Source organism: Xyrauchen texanus, chromosome 46 (genome assembly GCF_025860055.1).
Source record: "Xyrauchen texanus isolate HMW12.3.18 chromosome 46, RBS_HiC_50CHRs, whole genome shotgun sequence".
Lineage (NCBI taxonomy): Eukaryota > Metazoa > Chordata > Actinopteri > Cypriniformes > Catostomidae > Xyrauchen > Xyrauchen texanus.
In genome coordinates, this window is record NC_068321.1 from 5,003,258 (window position 1) to 5,018,945 (window position 15,688).

Consider the following 15,688-nt stretch of genomic DNA (forward strand, 5'->3'; position numbering starts at 1 on the left):
TCAAATCCCAGATAAGGGTTTAATGTGCAACCAAAATGAATGTGCAAAAAAAATATTTGTGCACAACACGGGACTTCTAAATATAAACATGTCCTCTTTTTAAAACAGTCTGTGCTTCCAAACAGAACATGCACTCTTACAATCATCTACAATATATTAAATAAAAAATACTATAAAGTAAAAATGGTCATATGGGCTAATAAACACTGGACGAGCAGAAATTCATTAACAGTAAAAGATCAAGAGAGATTTTTTGTCAATTGTCCAGTATTATAAAATACATTTGTACTTTTCCCAACAACACTGTCAGTCAAAATCAACATGAATTCAATCAATACAGGTTTTATATATATATTTTAACAATTTGTCTATGCAACAAGTGTCTTTTTCGTGTTAATAATCGTGATTTAGTCCATAAACAGTGATTGTGACCGTGACTTTGCTCCGTTAAAATCCTCTATATGTAAATATTCAACTAATTAAGATTATTTTTATTTGGCCAGAGGAAAAAAAAAAAAAAAAAAAAGACTGGCAAATATCGGTGCTGATGTTTTCGATAAACTTTAGTTCCAAAAAGCAACACTCGGTCCGATTAATCGGTAAAACGACCTCTAACCTTAATTCAAATCGAAATGTTCTGTTATTATCTCAAGATGAATCTAAATTTACTAAGAAAAAAAAAACATTTAAAAAAGTGAAAAGACACATACAGACACTGTCTGTATGAAATTAATCTCAAAGTAATTTTAAATAAATTCTAACCAGAAAAAGTGTAAAAGAGACCCCCAGAAACCTGATTGGATATTTTGAATCAGAAGCGCATTACTTCCTTTAAAAGCAGAATACATATATACACCTCCAAAATCCTCGTTTGTTGACATTAAGTGGAAATGGTATGAGCCAGAAATTTGGAAGAAACAGAAATGGGAAATGTTGCACTCAGGTGTCATTCGACCCACACAAGACCACAGATCCTGGAACTTCTCTAGGCTCATGACGTGCACTTGTGCAATCACTCACATTAAGGCATGAAACTTTTCCAAAACCCAGATTATGATTCCCATTCAATGGGTACGTCATTTTCAATTGATGCTGAAGGAAGTTCACAGCGGATACAAACCATCAGATCATTTTATTAACAACTTGTACAGAACAAAACAAGAAAAAAGAAAAGCTCAGTTGGTTGTGTTATACATGTATAGTACATCGCTTAATCAGATTTGAGGAAAAATACTTTTCATAATACATTTGTACACAGAAAGAAAATACAAAATTCATCATCAATGTCATTTATCATTTCTATGGCATATTGACAGACAGGAAGCAGCGGCTGTGAATGAATGTGCAGATATCACATACATATGACGTTTTTCCAGTGCTATTTGAACTTGTTGAAGAACAGTGTTGAAGAATAGTCAACCAAAAGATGCAGTTTTCATCCAGCCATGGACAGACTAATATTGAGACTGCATACTCGCACCCTTTGTGAACTATTGATACAAACTACTTTCCTGTTGTGTATATAAAATGTAACTACAAAAGAAATATAACATAAAATACTATTTTTTAGCTTGATTGGATTCTCTCAAATAAACGTATCCGGGTCATATTTCACCCAAAAATACAAAATATGAATATATTAGATATAGAATATTGAAAAATAAGAATATGTTTATACCATTACCATTTTTTGCATATCCCCCCCAAAAGTCTTCCATAATGCAAAATACAGTCTAATTTTGTCTTTTGATTGTGTGGTGAAATATGACCCAGATATGTTCAGTTACATGTTTTATGAGATTTAATTCTAACAGAAAACAATCTAAACAGTGTTTGAGTCAAATCTCATCAGTCACTATAAATGAATATAGTAATAACATACACCACCACCACAAGTAGTTTGTATCAATATATACAAACATGCATTTATGAATCACCTTCAAGGAATTGAAAGAAATGATTTAGACAATCTAGAGACGGAGAACCTTTTTCCGCTGCTGCACGTGGAGAGATGATCAAATTGGGAGGGAAGAGCTGTATTAGTTGCTATGAATTAAAACTAAATATTTGGCTGTTATTCATTTTTCCACATGCAGGAAACCCACAACCAGGTGTCATGAATCAAAGCAGAAGCAGATATTATACGATTACTTGAAAGCACATGAAGCAAAGGGAACATTTGGCGCATTACCTTAAATATTGTTTAATGAGTTTAGCATCCAAATTATTTCAGAAATCATCCCAATGCAGATACATTCAATAGCATGGGCTAACATTTAAATGTCTTGCATGCAGAAGTCATTTAAGAACAAGCCAATTAAAGCGCAGTTCACCCACAAATTTAAACTCCGTCATTTCCTCAAGTCATTCAAAACTTTAAGCCTTTTTAATGTGAAACATTAATTCTACATTATAATTATTTTTTGTTACTTGGAATGTATCCTTTTCGATCCTTGTTTAAGTGTGTAACCCATGGCTGATCAAGTTCTGTAAAAAAGGAAAAGCCAAAGTTAAGGCAGAGTTTGTCATCTTACTCATAATCCTCTATTAAAATGTTACAGCTATTTACAGTACGGATGGTTTGTTCCCCCTCTCCCCAAACGGCTTGAAAACAGATGATTAAATTACAGCTTGAATGCACAAACACTATAAACAAAGTCCACTTTAATGCCATTTTGTACAAAATGCATACAAATATAGCAATACAAAAGCCAAATTATTTTTAAAAGGCAGAGATGTACAAATTCAGTAAAGTAGCAACTTAATTGACAAAAAGTTGTATTATGAGATTTTGCTTGAGTTCACAAGATAAACTCAATAATCTGCAAAAAAAAATTAATATATATATTTTTCTTACTGGGTGTTTTCGTCATATTTTCCGGTAAAATGACAGAAGATATTTGTTTTCAAAGAAATCTAACCAGTTGTGGTGGGGTTGATGAACACACACACACACACACACACACACACACACACACACACACACACACGGTAAGAACACTAAACTCGTTTCACCTTCATATTATGTTTTTTTATTTTCTTTCCCCATTTGCAAATAATTCTCTCTCATTATAAGCATAAACATTACAAAATGCTGTTAGATTTCTCTGAAAACAAGACATAGTATAGTATCTTATGTCATTTTGCTTCAAAGTAAATTCATCTTGTTTTAAGAATGTTTCGATATTTTTACTGGAAAAGAAGGGAAAAGTACTCCGTAAGAAAATGATTTTTGCAGTGCAGTAACAGTTTTTAATGGATTGCAATCATAACAGTTCTCAAATTGTGATAAAACATTTCACCCCGAAACCAAACGCAAAGCTCAAAATAAAATCTGAAACTGTAGGAATTATGGATGGAACTGAGTTTAAATCTTTTCAAACCACATTTGAAAAGATGGACACCAAAAATTCTCCTAAAATCACTCTTACAAAGTCATAAAGACACACTTCTCTGGTGACCAATGACATATGAGCAAGGCATTCCAAGAACATTAAAAAATAAATCATTAACAATGATAATTGAGACATGGGTGAGTCATTGAAAACTTGAATTTGATTGACAGATATATTTCAATTCTTTGTATCGAGGGTTGGGGATGTTAAGCCAACAGAATAGTCTATTTAGGTGGTACTATAAAAACATGATCTGATGACTGCTAGACAACTCAGACGAGAGGTGACCATACCACAGCCATCATATATTACATCAATAACAGCATGTAAACAGCCTGACGTCTTAATGCGGTCAATGAGATGCGGTCAGCAGGGACATGTAGTCCAGCCAATCAACTGCCGCCGTTACATTTATATTATCATTGCGATTGACACAGGACAATCTGAAGTTTGTAAATCCGGTTCAATCAGCTCAGTTAAGAGCAGTTCTCCTTCAACACTTAAAGCAGTGGAATTTATGTTCTAAACCTTCACAGCGCACCCCCCCCAAAGAAACCCTACCCCAACAAAATAAACCAACCAAAAGATGGAAGAAATACCAAGAGCGGGAAAAAGAAATTAATGTTCCCAATGGAAAAAAAGGGAAGAAAAAAATAATAGCCCATGATGAAACCAAACATTTTGATAACAACAAACTTGTAAGGAGATTCATGGACCGATAATCCATTGACACACAAAACACACAATCTCTAACTCAGACGGGCAAAAAGGCACAAACACGCATTCAAACAAATCACTCAATCGTTGCCACTACGCACATCTTCAGTAAATGTCTTATTTCTAAAGCATGGACATTAAAAATTGCAACAATTTGCTGCCTATGCTCAACATCCTTGCAAATAATATATAACAAAAAAAAAATGAACACAAAAGCAAAAATCACACAACCCCTCATGCAACAGCAATTTAAATCAGCTAAAACATTCACAATAAATAAAAAAAAAAAAAAAACATTTAGCTGGAAAGCAAAAAAAAAAAAATGTAATCTTAGCAACATTACAGCTTGATATTGAAGAAAGCTGATTTGATTGGAGTTGTCTGGCGTGCTGCGTTTCGAGCACACACAAATATGTGCAGAATAAAGGACGCTTGCATGTTCCGCAGCAGGCAGATTTACAGATGATGACGTAGGACAAGCACAGTCAGGGGGAAAAAAAAAAAAGTGTGTGTTGCAATTAAAACTGGGTCCCAATGTGGCCATGGGCGGTACCACATAAATGCACACACCGTCTCAATGCCCGCCCGCCCCCCTCCCCCTCCATCAAGTTTAATTTACCAATCCCAGCGTCCTTCCCCGGCCCAGTACGGAGAATGGCGGATGGGTCGTGCTGGGCGTTTCACCCCACGGGGGAGCAAAAACGCACTAGCCCTGCCCCACCACCCCGTCTACCTGTTCTTCAACTCCTGCGTCACGCGCTTGGTGATGCGACCGCACAGCAGACCCATGATGAAGAGCAGCAAAATGCTCATCGACAGCATGCTCAGAATGTAGTTCTTGGCAGGAGATGAAAAAACCTGCCCGGCCAGGTCGGAGAAACCTTCTGCTGGTGCTACCTATAGAGGAAAGATAAACCACAGACGCATCAAGAGAGATTGTGTTAATGCATTAGTAGCGATATTGACACTCGAAAAATGCTTATACGTGCTGGTTTGAGTGTTTTTGTAATAGCTGATCTCCTGGGATTTTCATGTGCAACAGTCACTAGAGGTAATTCAGAATGGTGTGAAAAACAAAAACATCCAGTGAGCGGCAGTTCTGCAGATGGAAATGCCTTATTGATGAAAGAGGTCAACAGAGAATGGCCAGAATGGTTTGAGGTGACAGAAAGGCTACGGTAACTCAGATAACCACTCTGTACAATTGTAGTGAGTAGAATATCATCTCAGAATGCTCAACATGTCAAACCTTGAGGCGGATGGGATACAACAGCAGAAGACCACGTCGGGTTCCACTTCTGTGAGCCATGAACAGAAAGCTGAGGCTGTAGATGGCATAGGCTCACCAAAACTGGAAAGACTGAAAAAACATCACCTGGTCTAATGAATTTTGTTTTCTGTTGAGGTACACAAATTGTAGACCCACTGCAGCCTCAGTTTTCTGTTCTTGGCTGACAGAAGTGGAACCCGACGTGGTCTTCTGCTGTTGTATCCCATCCGCCTCAAGGTTCGACATGTTGTGCATTCTGAGATGATATTCTGCTGCCATAAATTACTGTTTAGGTAGGCATCTTACTATGTCTTGGAATAAAGTCTGTACTTCAATACCACAACATAACTGACATTTTTTATCGATATCTAAAAGGCGTCATCATTACCGGTACTTGTATATGGTTTTAAAAAAAACAGAATGATAGAAGAGGATGGACGAGGTGGTGGGTTAGTGTATATTCGTGCTTTATTCACCCTGGCTGCGTAACTCCACATGTCAATGCGGTCCTGTAATCTCTTCTTACACTCAGGCTGTAATCTCACACGCTTATCCTGGAGAGCTTCCATTAGACATGACATCTCTGTACAAACACAGAATGTAGAAATCAATATCTATAAGCCGCTAAGCAGCGTAAAATCATCTGTTCATTTAAAAAATACATACGTCTTCCTCGGCCAGGTGGGATTGCGGCACACTGGTGTTTAATGTCCAGAGCGCAAGCTGTGTGTAGCACTGGATCCACAAAGATATCTGCCTTACTCTCCTTCAGAATGTTCAGCACCTCCTACAGCAGGAATGTGTCAGGAAATTAATAAGAACAAAGAGCCATTTAACAGAACTGAATCTAATATATACAAAGACACCCGTTACTGCACTTACACTAGTCATAGAAAGTTGGTCTCAGCGTCAGATAGTCCGGACATAGATCGTTTTGCACAATAACGGCCAGTTCCAATCTTATTGGATGACTTCTAGTCAGGCTGCACAGGTTTATATCACTCCACTTTCACAAACTATACAATTTATCAGGTGGCACTTCTAAAGAACAACTAGATGCTGGATTCAAAGGTTCACAGCATTGAATCTTTGAAAGAAAACTCAGAATTTTGTTTGAGACCATTCATTTTAAAATGGCATGTCCTTGTGCAGATATGAATATTCCACTTTGTTTTTCGAGTCAGTTACATGAAATAATAGCTACTTAATGCTTTTGCACAGACCTTTTGACCTGTGGTCAAGTGTTTTCAAACTTTTGACTGGTGGAGTATGTTAATACATATATGAACAGTGGTTGGTCACTTTATATGCCAATCAGATCCTTCTGTCAAACATGTCCTAACCAGATGCGATGCAATAAGACTCCAGTGACAAGCAATTTATTTGCACACACTGAACGTGATAATGTTGCACAGTGCAGCAAATAGCAGCCAATCAGAACATATTTGATGTTTAATGTGCAGTTATGAGGAGGATATTGGAACACACAACAGTCAATGGATGTAGAAAGTAATCCTTTCTACATGTTAACCAACTTGTGAACACAAATGTGCATTAGCTATACAAACCAGGAAAACTGTGTTTTTTAGCATAAACTGAACTATTTATGATACCAGTCTTGAACGATTTTACAGCTGATTTGAAATATGTTCTTTGATCGTACACTAGACCAAACATTTTGGAAATTTCAGTCTATCCCCATTCAAGTAGATAGAAGCTGCACTTGTATGCTGCTTGTTCACACCGAAATATAGCTGCCTGAGCAGGAGTGGTGGTGGCGTAGTGGGCTAAAGCGCATAAACGTTAATCAGAAGGTCGCTGGTTCGATCCCCATGGCCACCACCATTGTGTCCTTGAGTAAGGCACTTAACTCCAGGTTGCTCTGGGGGGATTGTCCCTGTAATAAGTGCTCTGTAAGTCGCTTTGGATAAAAGCGTCTGCCAAATGCATAAATGTAAATGTAATGAGCATGTTCCAAAGATGGCCACCAGTGGACTGACATGCGGAACAATACGGTTATGACCATTGCCTACCAAGCTTACATAAAATACAGCCTGTTGCAACAATACTTGCATGGAAAAGAAGTTATAAAGAGAGTGAACTATTTCAGGTTGGGTTCAGGCTTAAAATCGTATGGTAACGTTTGGGTCGTGTAGGGTTTGGTCACTCAGCCTCAGGCACGCGACTACCCTGCTAATCTTGCTAAAGGTCTTACCTTTTTGCATCCATCATGGCTTATCTTCAGCAGGTTGACTTTCAAACACTCCTCCACCTGACCCGTTTGCTCCTGCGCTGCGACTTCCTCCGCACAGAGCCGTGGGATCTGAGAAAAATGAACCAATCCTCACATTTATCAACTCAAACTGAAAGATCTCTGTATATCTGAAGACGACTGTCAGATGGTGAATGTTACCTCCTCACTGCACTGTAATTGCAACTGCGGATCAAGTCTGTAGTCTAGCGCAGACTCCTGTAAAATTACGCGGATCTGATCCTCACAGTCTGGAGAAAGACGCTACAGGCACAAACACAGACTCTTTGTCATGAGTAACTTTGACCAAACCATGCCGAAAGCTAGCACATTACGATATTGCATGGATGTCTATGGAAAACTTCAGACCTGGTCTGCGTATTTGAGTTTGAGACAGGAGATGACCTGTCCCTCCAGCTCATTGTCATCTTTGGCTTTGTTCAGAATGTTTTGGCAGAACTTGGGGATGTCGGCCTTGCAAGCCTTCCTCAGCACCGGATTTAGACGATAATCTAGAACGGACCAAGACAGATTGTGTTGATTTTAGGGATGTAAAAGATCTTATTCAAAAACATTCAAAACGACTAGTCAGTGGGTTACCTGAACAACTAGTCAACTAATCAGTCTTAAGGGAAGCTCTAAATATGAAGGCTGGTTTTGACTTCAACTTTTCATAACCAACTTATTTTTCAGCTAAACTAGGGCACTTAGTTTAAACTAGGGCATTATCAACCTAGAATGTGGACCACTTCCGGTATAAGCCACTTCCAGCTATTTTAGCGATACAAAAACATCATGCTGCTTTATATTACATATACTTTTACCGTTTATCGCATTTTGCCATCGTTTTATCACACTGTTGCACAGGTAGAATGAATGAGAGATCAGGCACTGACACGGACAGTCTTCCGTGCTGTCTGACACGCCTCCACAAACTTTACGCAACCAGCAGAGAGCAGAAAGCCGCTGGGCAAATGCTGCTTCAACTTTCTTTGCACCAAAACTGTATCTTGTTTCATCTTGGCAAATTAATAAACGCATTTTACTCTCCGTTCTTGTCAGAGAGCATTCTCTTTTTCTTAGTGGTGTATAGTAAACAGACACACAGAACAAACATTCAGCATGGCTTATGAAACATTGCGTTAGGAAATCAGAGGTTATGCAGGTACGTATGATTGGTTTACATGGAGACTAGAAACGCTGTATTGTCACAATCTCTGTAAAGTAAGAAGCAGAATTTATTACCGTCTTTTCAATACAACACACAGCAACAAGTGAATGATTAACTTTACTACGAATGCTGAAGTTAGAAAATGATCTGACATTAGGACATCATTCTGCTGTACATCCTGTGGTTGTTTCATGGTTTATAAACTTATATCACTAAATTCTGTTATTATTATTCTGCAATAGATTTACATTGCAGTCAATGACAGTGGAACTGTCACATTCGACAGAAATGTAGACGCTGCTTACTTACGCATTGCAAATTAAGGTGGATGCAGATATATAGATACACTAGCTGACCTCATCAATCGACTAGCCAACTGTCGACCACAGTAACCAATCAATTTATGTCCATTGTGACCAGGAGAAAATCTCATCAATGGCTCACTACTGAGATGAACATGTGAATGATGCGAGGAGAGCGTCCGTGTGTGAGGGTTTTGTACCTGTGTTCTGGGTGATCTGTCTCTTGGTGATCATTTGTTTGCATTTGGGGTCCATCAGCTCACTGTTCTTGTTTTGTTTGAGGCACTGCAACATGTTCTTTGCATCCGTCTCAGTGCAGAAACGCTGTAGACATACAATAAAAGACACATTAAAAAGTGACCAAACACAAATTCATATTCTTTAACAGTTTCTACACATTAATCAAACTAAATTCCTTTTGGAATGTAATTGATGAGGTTTCGGAAGTAAACTAGCTGTGTTGTGTCTGGTTGTAAATGTGTTGCCCACAAACACACCCTGATCATCTGCTTGCAGACTCTCATGAGCTGGAAGTCAAGCTCTGGATCCATCATCTCAGTCTCCTGCAGCCTGAAAAGCTTCTGTTGACAGTGCTGAGTCAACTGCTTCTTATTCTCTTTCAAACACTCGATCACCTGAGCAGACACAAACACCACAGATTAGTTGAAAGGTAAAGTATGGAATTGTGCTCTCTAGCGCCACGCGTTTGAATTATAAAATTGCCAGTTCGTTTTCTTTCTCATCCTATACCCTGATTCACAATACTTATGGTTGGAAGGAAATCACAAAATCTACACATTTTCCACCAATTTCTGTAAATTATCTTTACAACAGTTAACGGAGACTTCAATAACAATATTTGAATAAGGAACAGCGGTATCCTTAAATTTGTTCAATTTTGGTATCATCTCGGTATCACTTCTTAAGACATTCCTAATTGACAGGAATACTGTAGGAGTTGTGATGGCGTTACCTGAGCATTTCCAAACACCACATTCTGACAGTGCTGTTTGATGTCCTGTCGACAGCTCTCAAACAGATCCGGCTCTAGACGAATGTCTTCAGACTGTATGACACACAACAACCACATAACTCAGCTTTCTATGGAACAATACTTAACATAGTGCAGTATACTACAGCATTAAAGGGAAAGCTCACTCCAAAAAATTTTATCAAAAATTCTCTCATTTACTCACCCTCATGCCATCCCAGATGTGTGACTTTCTTTGTTCTGCTGAACACAAAGATTTTTTTTAAGAATATCTCTGCTCTGTAGGTCTTTCAGATCCTCACAGTGTGAATAGGTACCAAAAATGTGAAGTTCCCAAAGGACATAAAGGCAGCATAAAAGTAATCCATATGACTCCAGTGCTTAAATACATGTCTTCAAAAGCAATATGATAGAAGAAACAGATCAATATTTAAGCCCTTTTTTACTATAAATTCTCCTCCCAGCCCAGTAGGTGGCAACATGCACTGCGAATCACCAGAAACAAAAGAAAAATTTGAAAGTGGAGATTGATAGTAAAAAAATGACATAAATATGGAGTAGTTTCTCACCCACACCTATCACATCACTTCTGAAGACATGGATTTAACCACTGGCCACCATTCACTTGCAATGTATGGACCTACAGAGCGGAGATATTCTTCTAAAAATCTTCATTTGTGTTCTGCTAAACAAAGTCATATATGAGAGATTTTTAATTTTTGGGTGAATTATTTCTTTAAACAAAATAATAATAAATAAATTAAATTAATCTGTTTAATTAAATAGATCTAGATTTTAAATATGCACACTTCTACATTTAAAATTGATTTTGTATATTGTTCTATGATAAAATGTTGTATTAAACTTGCTTGCCAACAACAAAGATGACAAAACCATATTTAAAAAATACATCTAAATGTCATTCATATAATTAAAAGTGAGTTTTAGATATTTATATTGGGGAAACAAGTCAAAACAAAAACAAATCTAAAACATATTTTGTTGCAGTTTATAATGGGGTGAAGACTACCCTCTTTCACCATTCTGTTCACTTCAATCCATCTTTAACTAACAAAAAACAATAAATAAATTAGTTACAATTAATAAATCTGAATATTGCCAATTTTCTTCACAATAAGAAATGCACAGTGACATATTACGATTCAATAAGTAGCGAGCAATCACGTTATAATCTAGCTGCAGCAAGCGCACGCTAGAGTGATGAGCTTCCCCGCGACAGTGCGCGACTCAGCCAGGACCAGATTCAATGTCTCCCCCTTAGATCGGGACATTCACGCTAGAGGCGGTGCTGAACACACAGAGGAATGATAGTTTCGGGGTTTGTAGTGATTTACAATTTTTTTTATTGTTGATGTTGTCGATAACGTCGACTATTTGTTTCAGCCCTAGTCAACAGTCCTAGTCCCCACTCACATTCATTGTATGTGAACGAGCACCTGTGACATTCTGAAAAATAACTTTTATGTTCCCTAGTAGAAAGAAAATCGTAGAGGAATGGAAAAAAATGTGCATGACAATTTTTTATTTTGGGGTGAACTTTTCCTGAAATGAAAATGTTCAAGAGAAAAAATTTAAAATGTACTAAGTTTAAGACATCAATGTACCAACCATCTCCAGTTCCTCGACTCGGAGCTGTTTTCGGCACTTCATGGAGACTCGCTGATCTTTCACTTCCTGTAGCGTGTCGTTCCTCACTGTAGTGCTCAAACAGATCACCACATCCACCCTGAGAGTAAACAAACCAGCAAAACCTTACAAAAAACACTTTACATCACCACTAGAAGACATAACATAGATAGAGCTTACTTTCAGACAAATACATCAGCGTTGTAACATTTTTACCAATATCAACATTGAGACAACATTTTTACTTTGGCTTTTGAGTCTGAGCAAAGAAAACCATATTAATAAGTCTCCGAGTCAGAATTCACATATTCTTCCTGTAATTTTAAACTGTTAACCGCTTTGGTAAACTTTTCTTATTTTTAAACATACTATAGAAACTGTATTGCAAATGTAAACGTGTAACTTTCATCATTAAATGAAACTTAAGAGGTATTCAGAACTTGCCTCACTTTGGTAAAAACAACCTACACATCCCCACAAAAATATTTTATGACACTTAAAACATCATTTATTTGACAGATTAATGAACATAACCCAGCTCGCACTTCTTCTTGATGTTTGGGCACAGTTTCAGCACGTCCTCTTTGCACGCCATCTTGAACTTGTACGAGAAGCGGAAGTCCTTCATCTGGATCTGAAGAGGAGGAGAAATGGATGGCTGAGTCAAAAAGAAAAAAAAGATAAAAAAAGCAGATTGAGCATGTGATTGTCAGACATACCAGCTGGAAGTGTGTAACTCCAACAGCACATTTCTCATTCATTTCCTTCTGGTGCTTATTGGCAATGAGACACTCCATCAGATCCCCCGTGTCGATCTGATTATCAGCCACCTCCTACCAGAGAGAGAGGAACAATGAAAAAGAGAAGAAAGTGTAAAAATGAAGAAATACCTTGACCAAGAACATGATTGTATAGGCTATTTATACAGGGTGTGAAATTAACACCCAGGCCACTCTCACTGGTGGGCTAAAAAGTTAAAGGAGTAGTTCACCCAAAAATGAAAATTCAGTCATTGTTTACTGTTTTGTTATAACCCTACATGACTTTATTTTTCTTAACACAAAAGGGAGAAATTGCGAAAATATTTTTTGTTCTAAGTGATGTCATACAATGGCAGTTTATTGTGACCACCTCTTCAAGCTTCAAAAGAACATAAAAGTATAATTCAGAAGTCTAATAAGTTATTCCATGGGACTCATGATTGTTATGAAAGCATACAATAAGGTTTGGTGAGTTAAAAGCCAAAATCTAATGTATTATTTCGTGAAAATGTTCACTGACCGTAAATCTTGCAACATTGAAGCATTAAAGCGAAAACTAATTTAATCTAAAAACAGGGCCACCGCAGTGATGGTGACAACAGAACACAACACAGCTGCACACAAAACAAAGAACAGAACTTACTAAACATGTCTGAACAGTTTGTAGTTGAAGAATTGAATCATTTTTATGCCCAGCCTTTTTTTAAACGGAGTACTCGGAAATCAAACAAAAACATAGGAGGCTACAGGCAGCCACACTGTGTCCTAACCTGACAGCAAACAAAAACGCAATTAAAGGCATATATTCCATGGTAATCGGAGTATTTGTCCTAATCTGCTGTGACGAGTGATGGTACATTCTATCGATTGCTTTTTTTTCTATTTTCGGCATCGTGTGTGCAACTTTGAACTGGCACTGGTCCAGAAACTTTCAAAAAAATAAGGCTGGGCATAGAAATGCATCAACTCTTCAACTACAAACTCTTCAGACATGTTTATTAATAAGTTCTGTTCTGTTTTGTGTGCAGCTGTATTGTGTTCTGTTGCCTCTAACGCTGTGGTGGACTTGTTTTTAGATAAACGAGTTTTCGATTGAACACCCCAATGTCGAGAGGGGGCTGCGTGAACATCTTTCCCTCAGTTGTGGCTTAATTTCCACAACAACTTTGCCACAGTTTCACTAAATAATACATTAGATTTCAATTTGTTTCTCACCAAACAATCATGAGTCTCATGGAATAATTTACTAGAATTCTGAATTATACTTCAGTGTCCTTTTGAAGCTTGAAAAGGTGGTCACCAAAAACACCACTGAGCAATTTCGCCCTTTATGTTAAGAAAACAAAAGAAAGTTATAACAACACAATGAAGAGCTAACAATGAATGAATCTTAATTTTTGGGTGAAATATCCCTTTAATTTCCAACTCTGCTTAATATCATTACATGTCATGATTCTAGTAATGACATACATGACAGTAGGACTGGATGACGGGCTCACAGGCTCGAATCAACAGCGCCTCAATCTGAATGTCCTGAAAGATAGCACACACAATAAACACCAAAATACGCCCAGACATTTTGCATCCAGAGCAGAACAATAGGAGACTAAATATAGCGACTGACTCAACACCGAGGCTTTTTAACATCACAGCAGAATGGCAGTAAAATGACACAGGCATCTTTATTTTGTACCTCGGACTCCAGTTCTGTGAGGTTTCCCACCACATCCTTGCAGTTAGAAACCAGATCCTCCAAATGATCCTGCAAGCACTCCAATTCCTAACACACACACACACAACACAAACATTTAGAAATGTATCACGTCAATTTAACATGACTTATGTTTCAAGAGTTTGTTTTTATTCAAACTAACAGATTTCATTTTCTTTTGCTACTTTTCATGTCTTACGTAAAGATTTTCTTGTTTTACCTTTGTCCCCCAAACTTTTAATCTTAAAAAAAATGAACTTCATTACATCATAAAATAGATGTTAATTCTTTTTTTTAAATAAAATCATCTAAACAAAATGTAAAAAGGAAATACATTTGTATACAAATGACATCTTTCCCTCAGTTGTGGCTTCATTTCCGCAACAACTTTGCCACTAATAAATGTTATCAGTAGACTTGGTTACCAAGGAGACAACAGTGTCTATATGAAACATGAGGTGAGAAAATAAAAAAGGTAAATTTCACAGAGCAGAGTATTTTAGTGTAATTTACAGTCAAGCTGTAATTTTGCCAAATTATGCAAAAGGTGTATAAATATTATTTCATTGTGTGTACTTCGAATACATAAAATGCTAGCTATGAAATAAGCCATTGCAAGACAAATGAGTAGCCCACTGTATTTATAAAAAAAATACAAATGTAATTTCCACCACAGAATGTTGTTATCAAACAAAATACACCATTTGAGATGTGATGGAAATTGCTGGATCAGAAAATTACAAAAATGACAATTCCCCTTTGCTGCATGCATATGCACGTTTGTAGTAAAAATAAACTAATGTGAGTGTATAAAGTGTTTCAAAAGGTTTTATTTTCTAAAAGACCACAGGACCAATAGTGCCCATAAAAGAAGAAACAGCCAGCTATATTGTTATACAAATGTTATAATAGCAGTTTCTGTACTGACCTGTCCAGATTCAGTCTTCTCACTGCACCACTTTCCAAGGTCCGTCATGCAACGCTGCTGCAATTCTGGATCCAGTTTGACATCCAGCGCCCTCTGGTGAAGAATCCTCTGAACTTCCGCTTTGCAGTCCCGAGATAACTGTAGATTCACTCCAATGCATTAGCACATATTTCTACATATACATATGAAATATGCAACAGACCCACACTCATACAATCAAACACAAACACTGTTCTACATCTCTCTATGAACAGCTAAACTTCAACACATAGCAATCTGTGTATGTGTTTGATTGGAGTCATGAATGTTGATCCAATTACCCCAAAGCATAAGAATGTTGATATGTAAATTAGCCTGTTAAATTATTTCCAAAGACCCATTAGTAATTTTCCATTAATCACTACAATTATAGCCCAACACATTAACATGATTTCTAGTTTTTATAAAGGGAGAAAAAAAAAGACAAATTTGCTCATGGCATGCAAGTTCTCTCTTAGGGCGAAACGCATGAAACCGGTCAAGAATTTATATTTAATAGACTTAA

General features: G+C 37.2%; 2 protein-coding genes across 3 annotated transcripts in view; one reads left to right on the forward strand and one right to left on the reverse strand.

Annotated features, from left to right (window-relative positions):
* si:dkey-234i14.3 (fibulin-7-like) overlaps positions 1 to 15,688 on the forward strand; it is a 180,502-nt gene that overhangs the window by 10,690 nt on the left and 154,124 nt on the right. The window lies entirely within an intron of this gene.
* The window catches only part of glg1a (golgi glycoprotein 1a), a 40,336-nt gene continuing 25,770 nt past the window's right edge, over positions 1,123 to 15,688 (reverse strand). For both annotated transcript variants that reach the window (XM_052119784.1, XM_052119783.1), the window contains 16 exons: positions 15,145 to 15,282; positions 14,199 to 14,285; positions 13,976 to 14,038; positions 12,464 to 12,577; positions 12,290 to 12,378; positions 11,727 to 11,844; positions 10,080 to 10,172; positions 9,604 to 9,741; positions 9,307 to 9,430; positions 8,003 to 8,145; positions 7,796 to 7,897; positions 7,598 to 7,705; positions 6,049 to 6,169; positions 5,859 to 5,965; positions 4,846 to 5,009; positions 1,123 to 2,487 (listed from right to left, as the gene is read on the reverse strand). In XM_052119784.1, the coding sequence (XP_051975744.1) occupies positions 2,481 to 2,487; positions 4,846 to 5,009; positions 5,859 to 5,965; positions 6,049 to 6,169; positions 7,598 to 7,705; positions 7,796 to 7,897; positions 8,003 to 8,145; positions 9,307 to 9,430; positions 9,604 to 9,741; positions 10,080 to 10,172; positions 11,727 to 11,844; positions 12,290 to 12,378; positions 12,464 to 12,577; positions 13,976 to 14,038; positions 14,199 to 14,285; positions 15,145 to 15,282 (1,716 nt within the window). In that variant the 3' untranslated portion in view covers positions 1,123 to 2,480. The remainder of the gene's footprint in view (positions 2,488 to 4,845; positions 5,010 to 5,858; positions 5,966 to 6,048; positions 6,170 to 7,597; positions 7,706 to 7,795; positions 7,898 to 8,002; positions 8,146 to 9,306; positions 9,431 to 9,603; positions 9,742 to 10,079; positions 10,173 to 11,726; positions 11,845 to 12,289; positions 12,379 to 12,463; positions 12,578 to 13,975; positions 14,039 to 14,198; positions 14,286 to 15,144; positions 15,283 to 15,688) is intronic.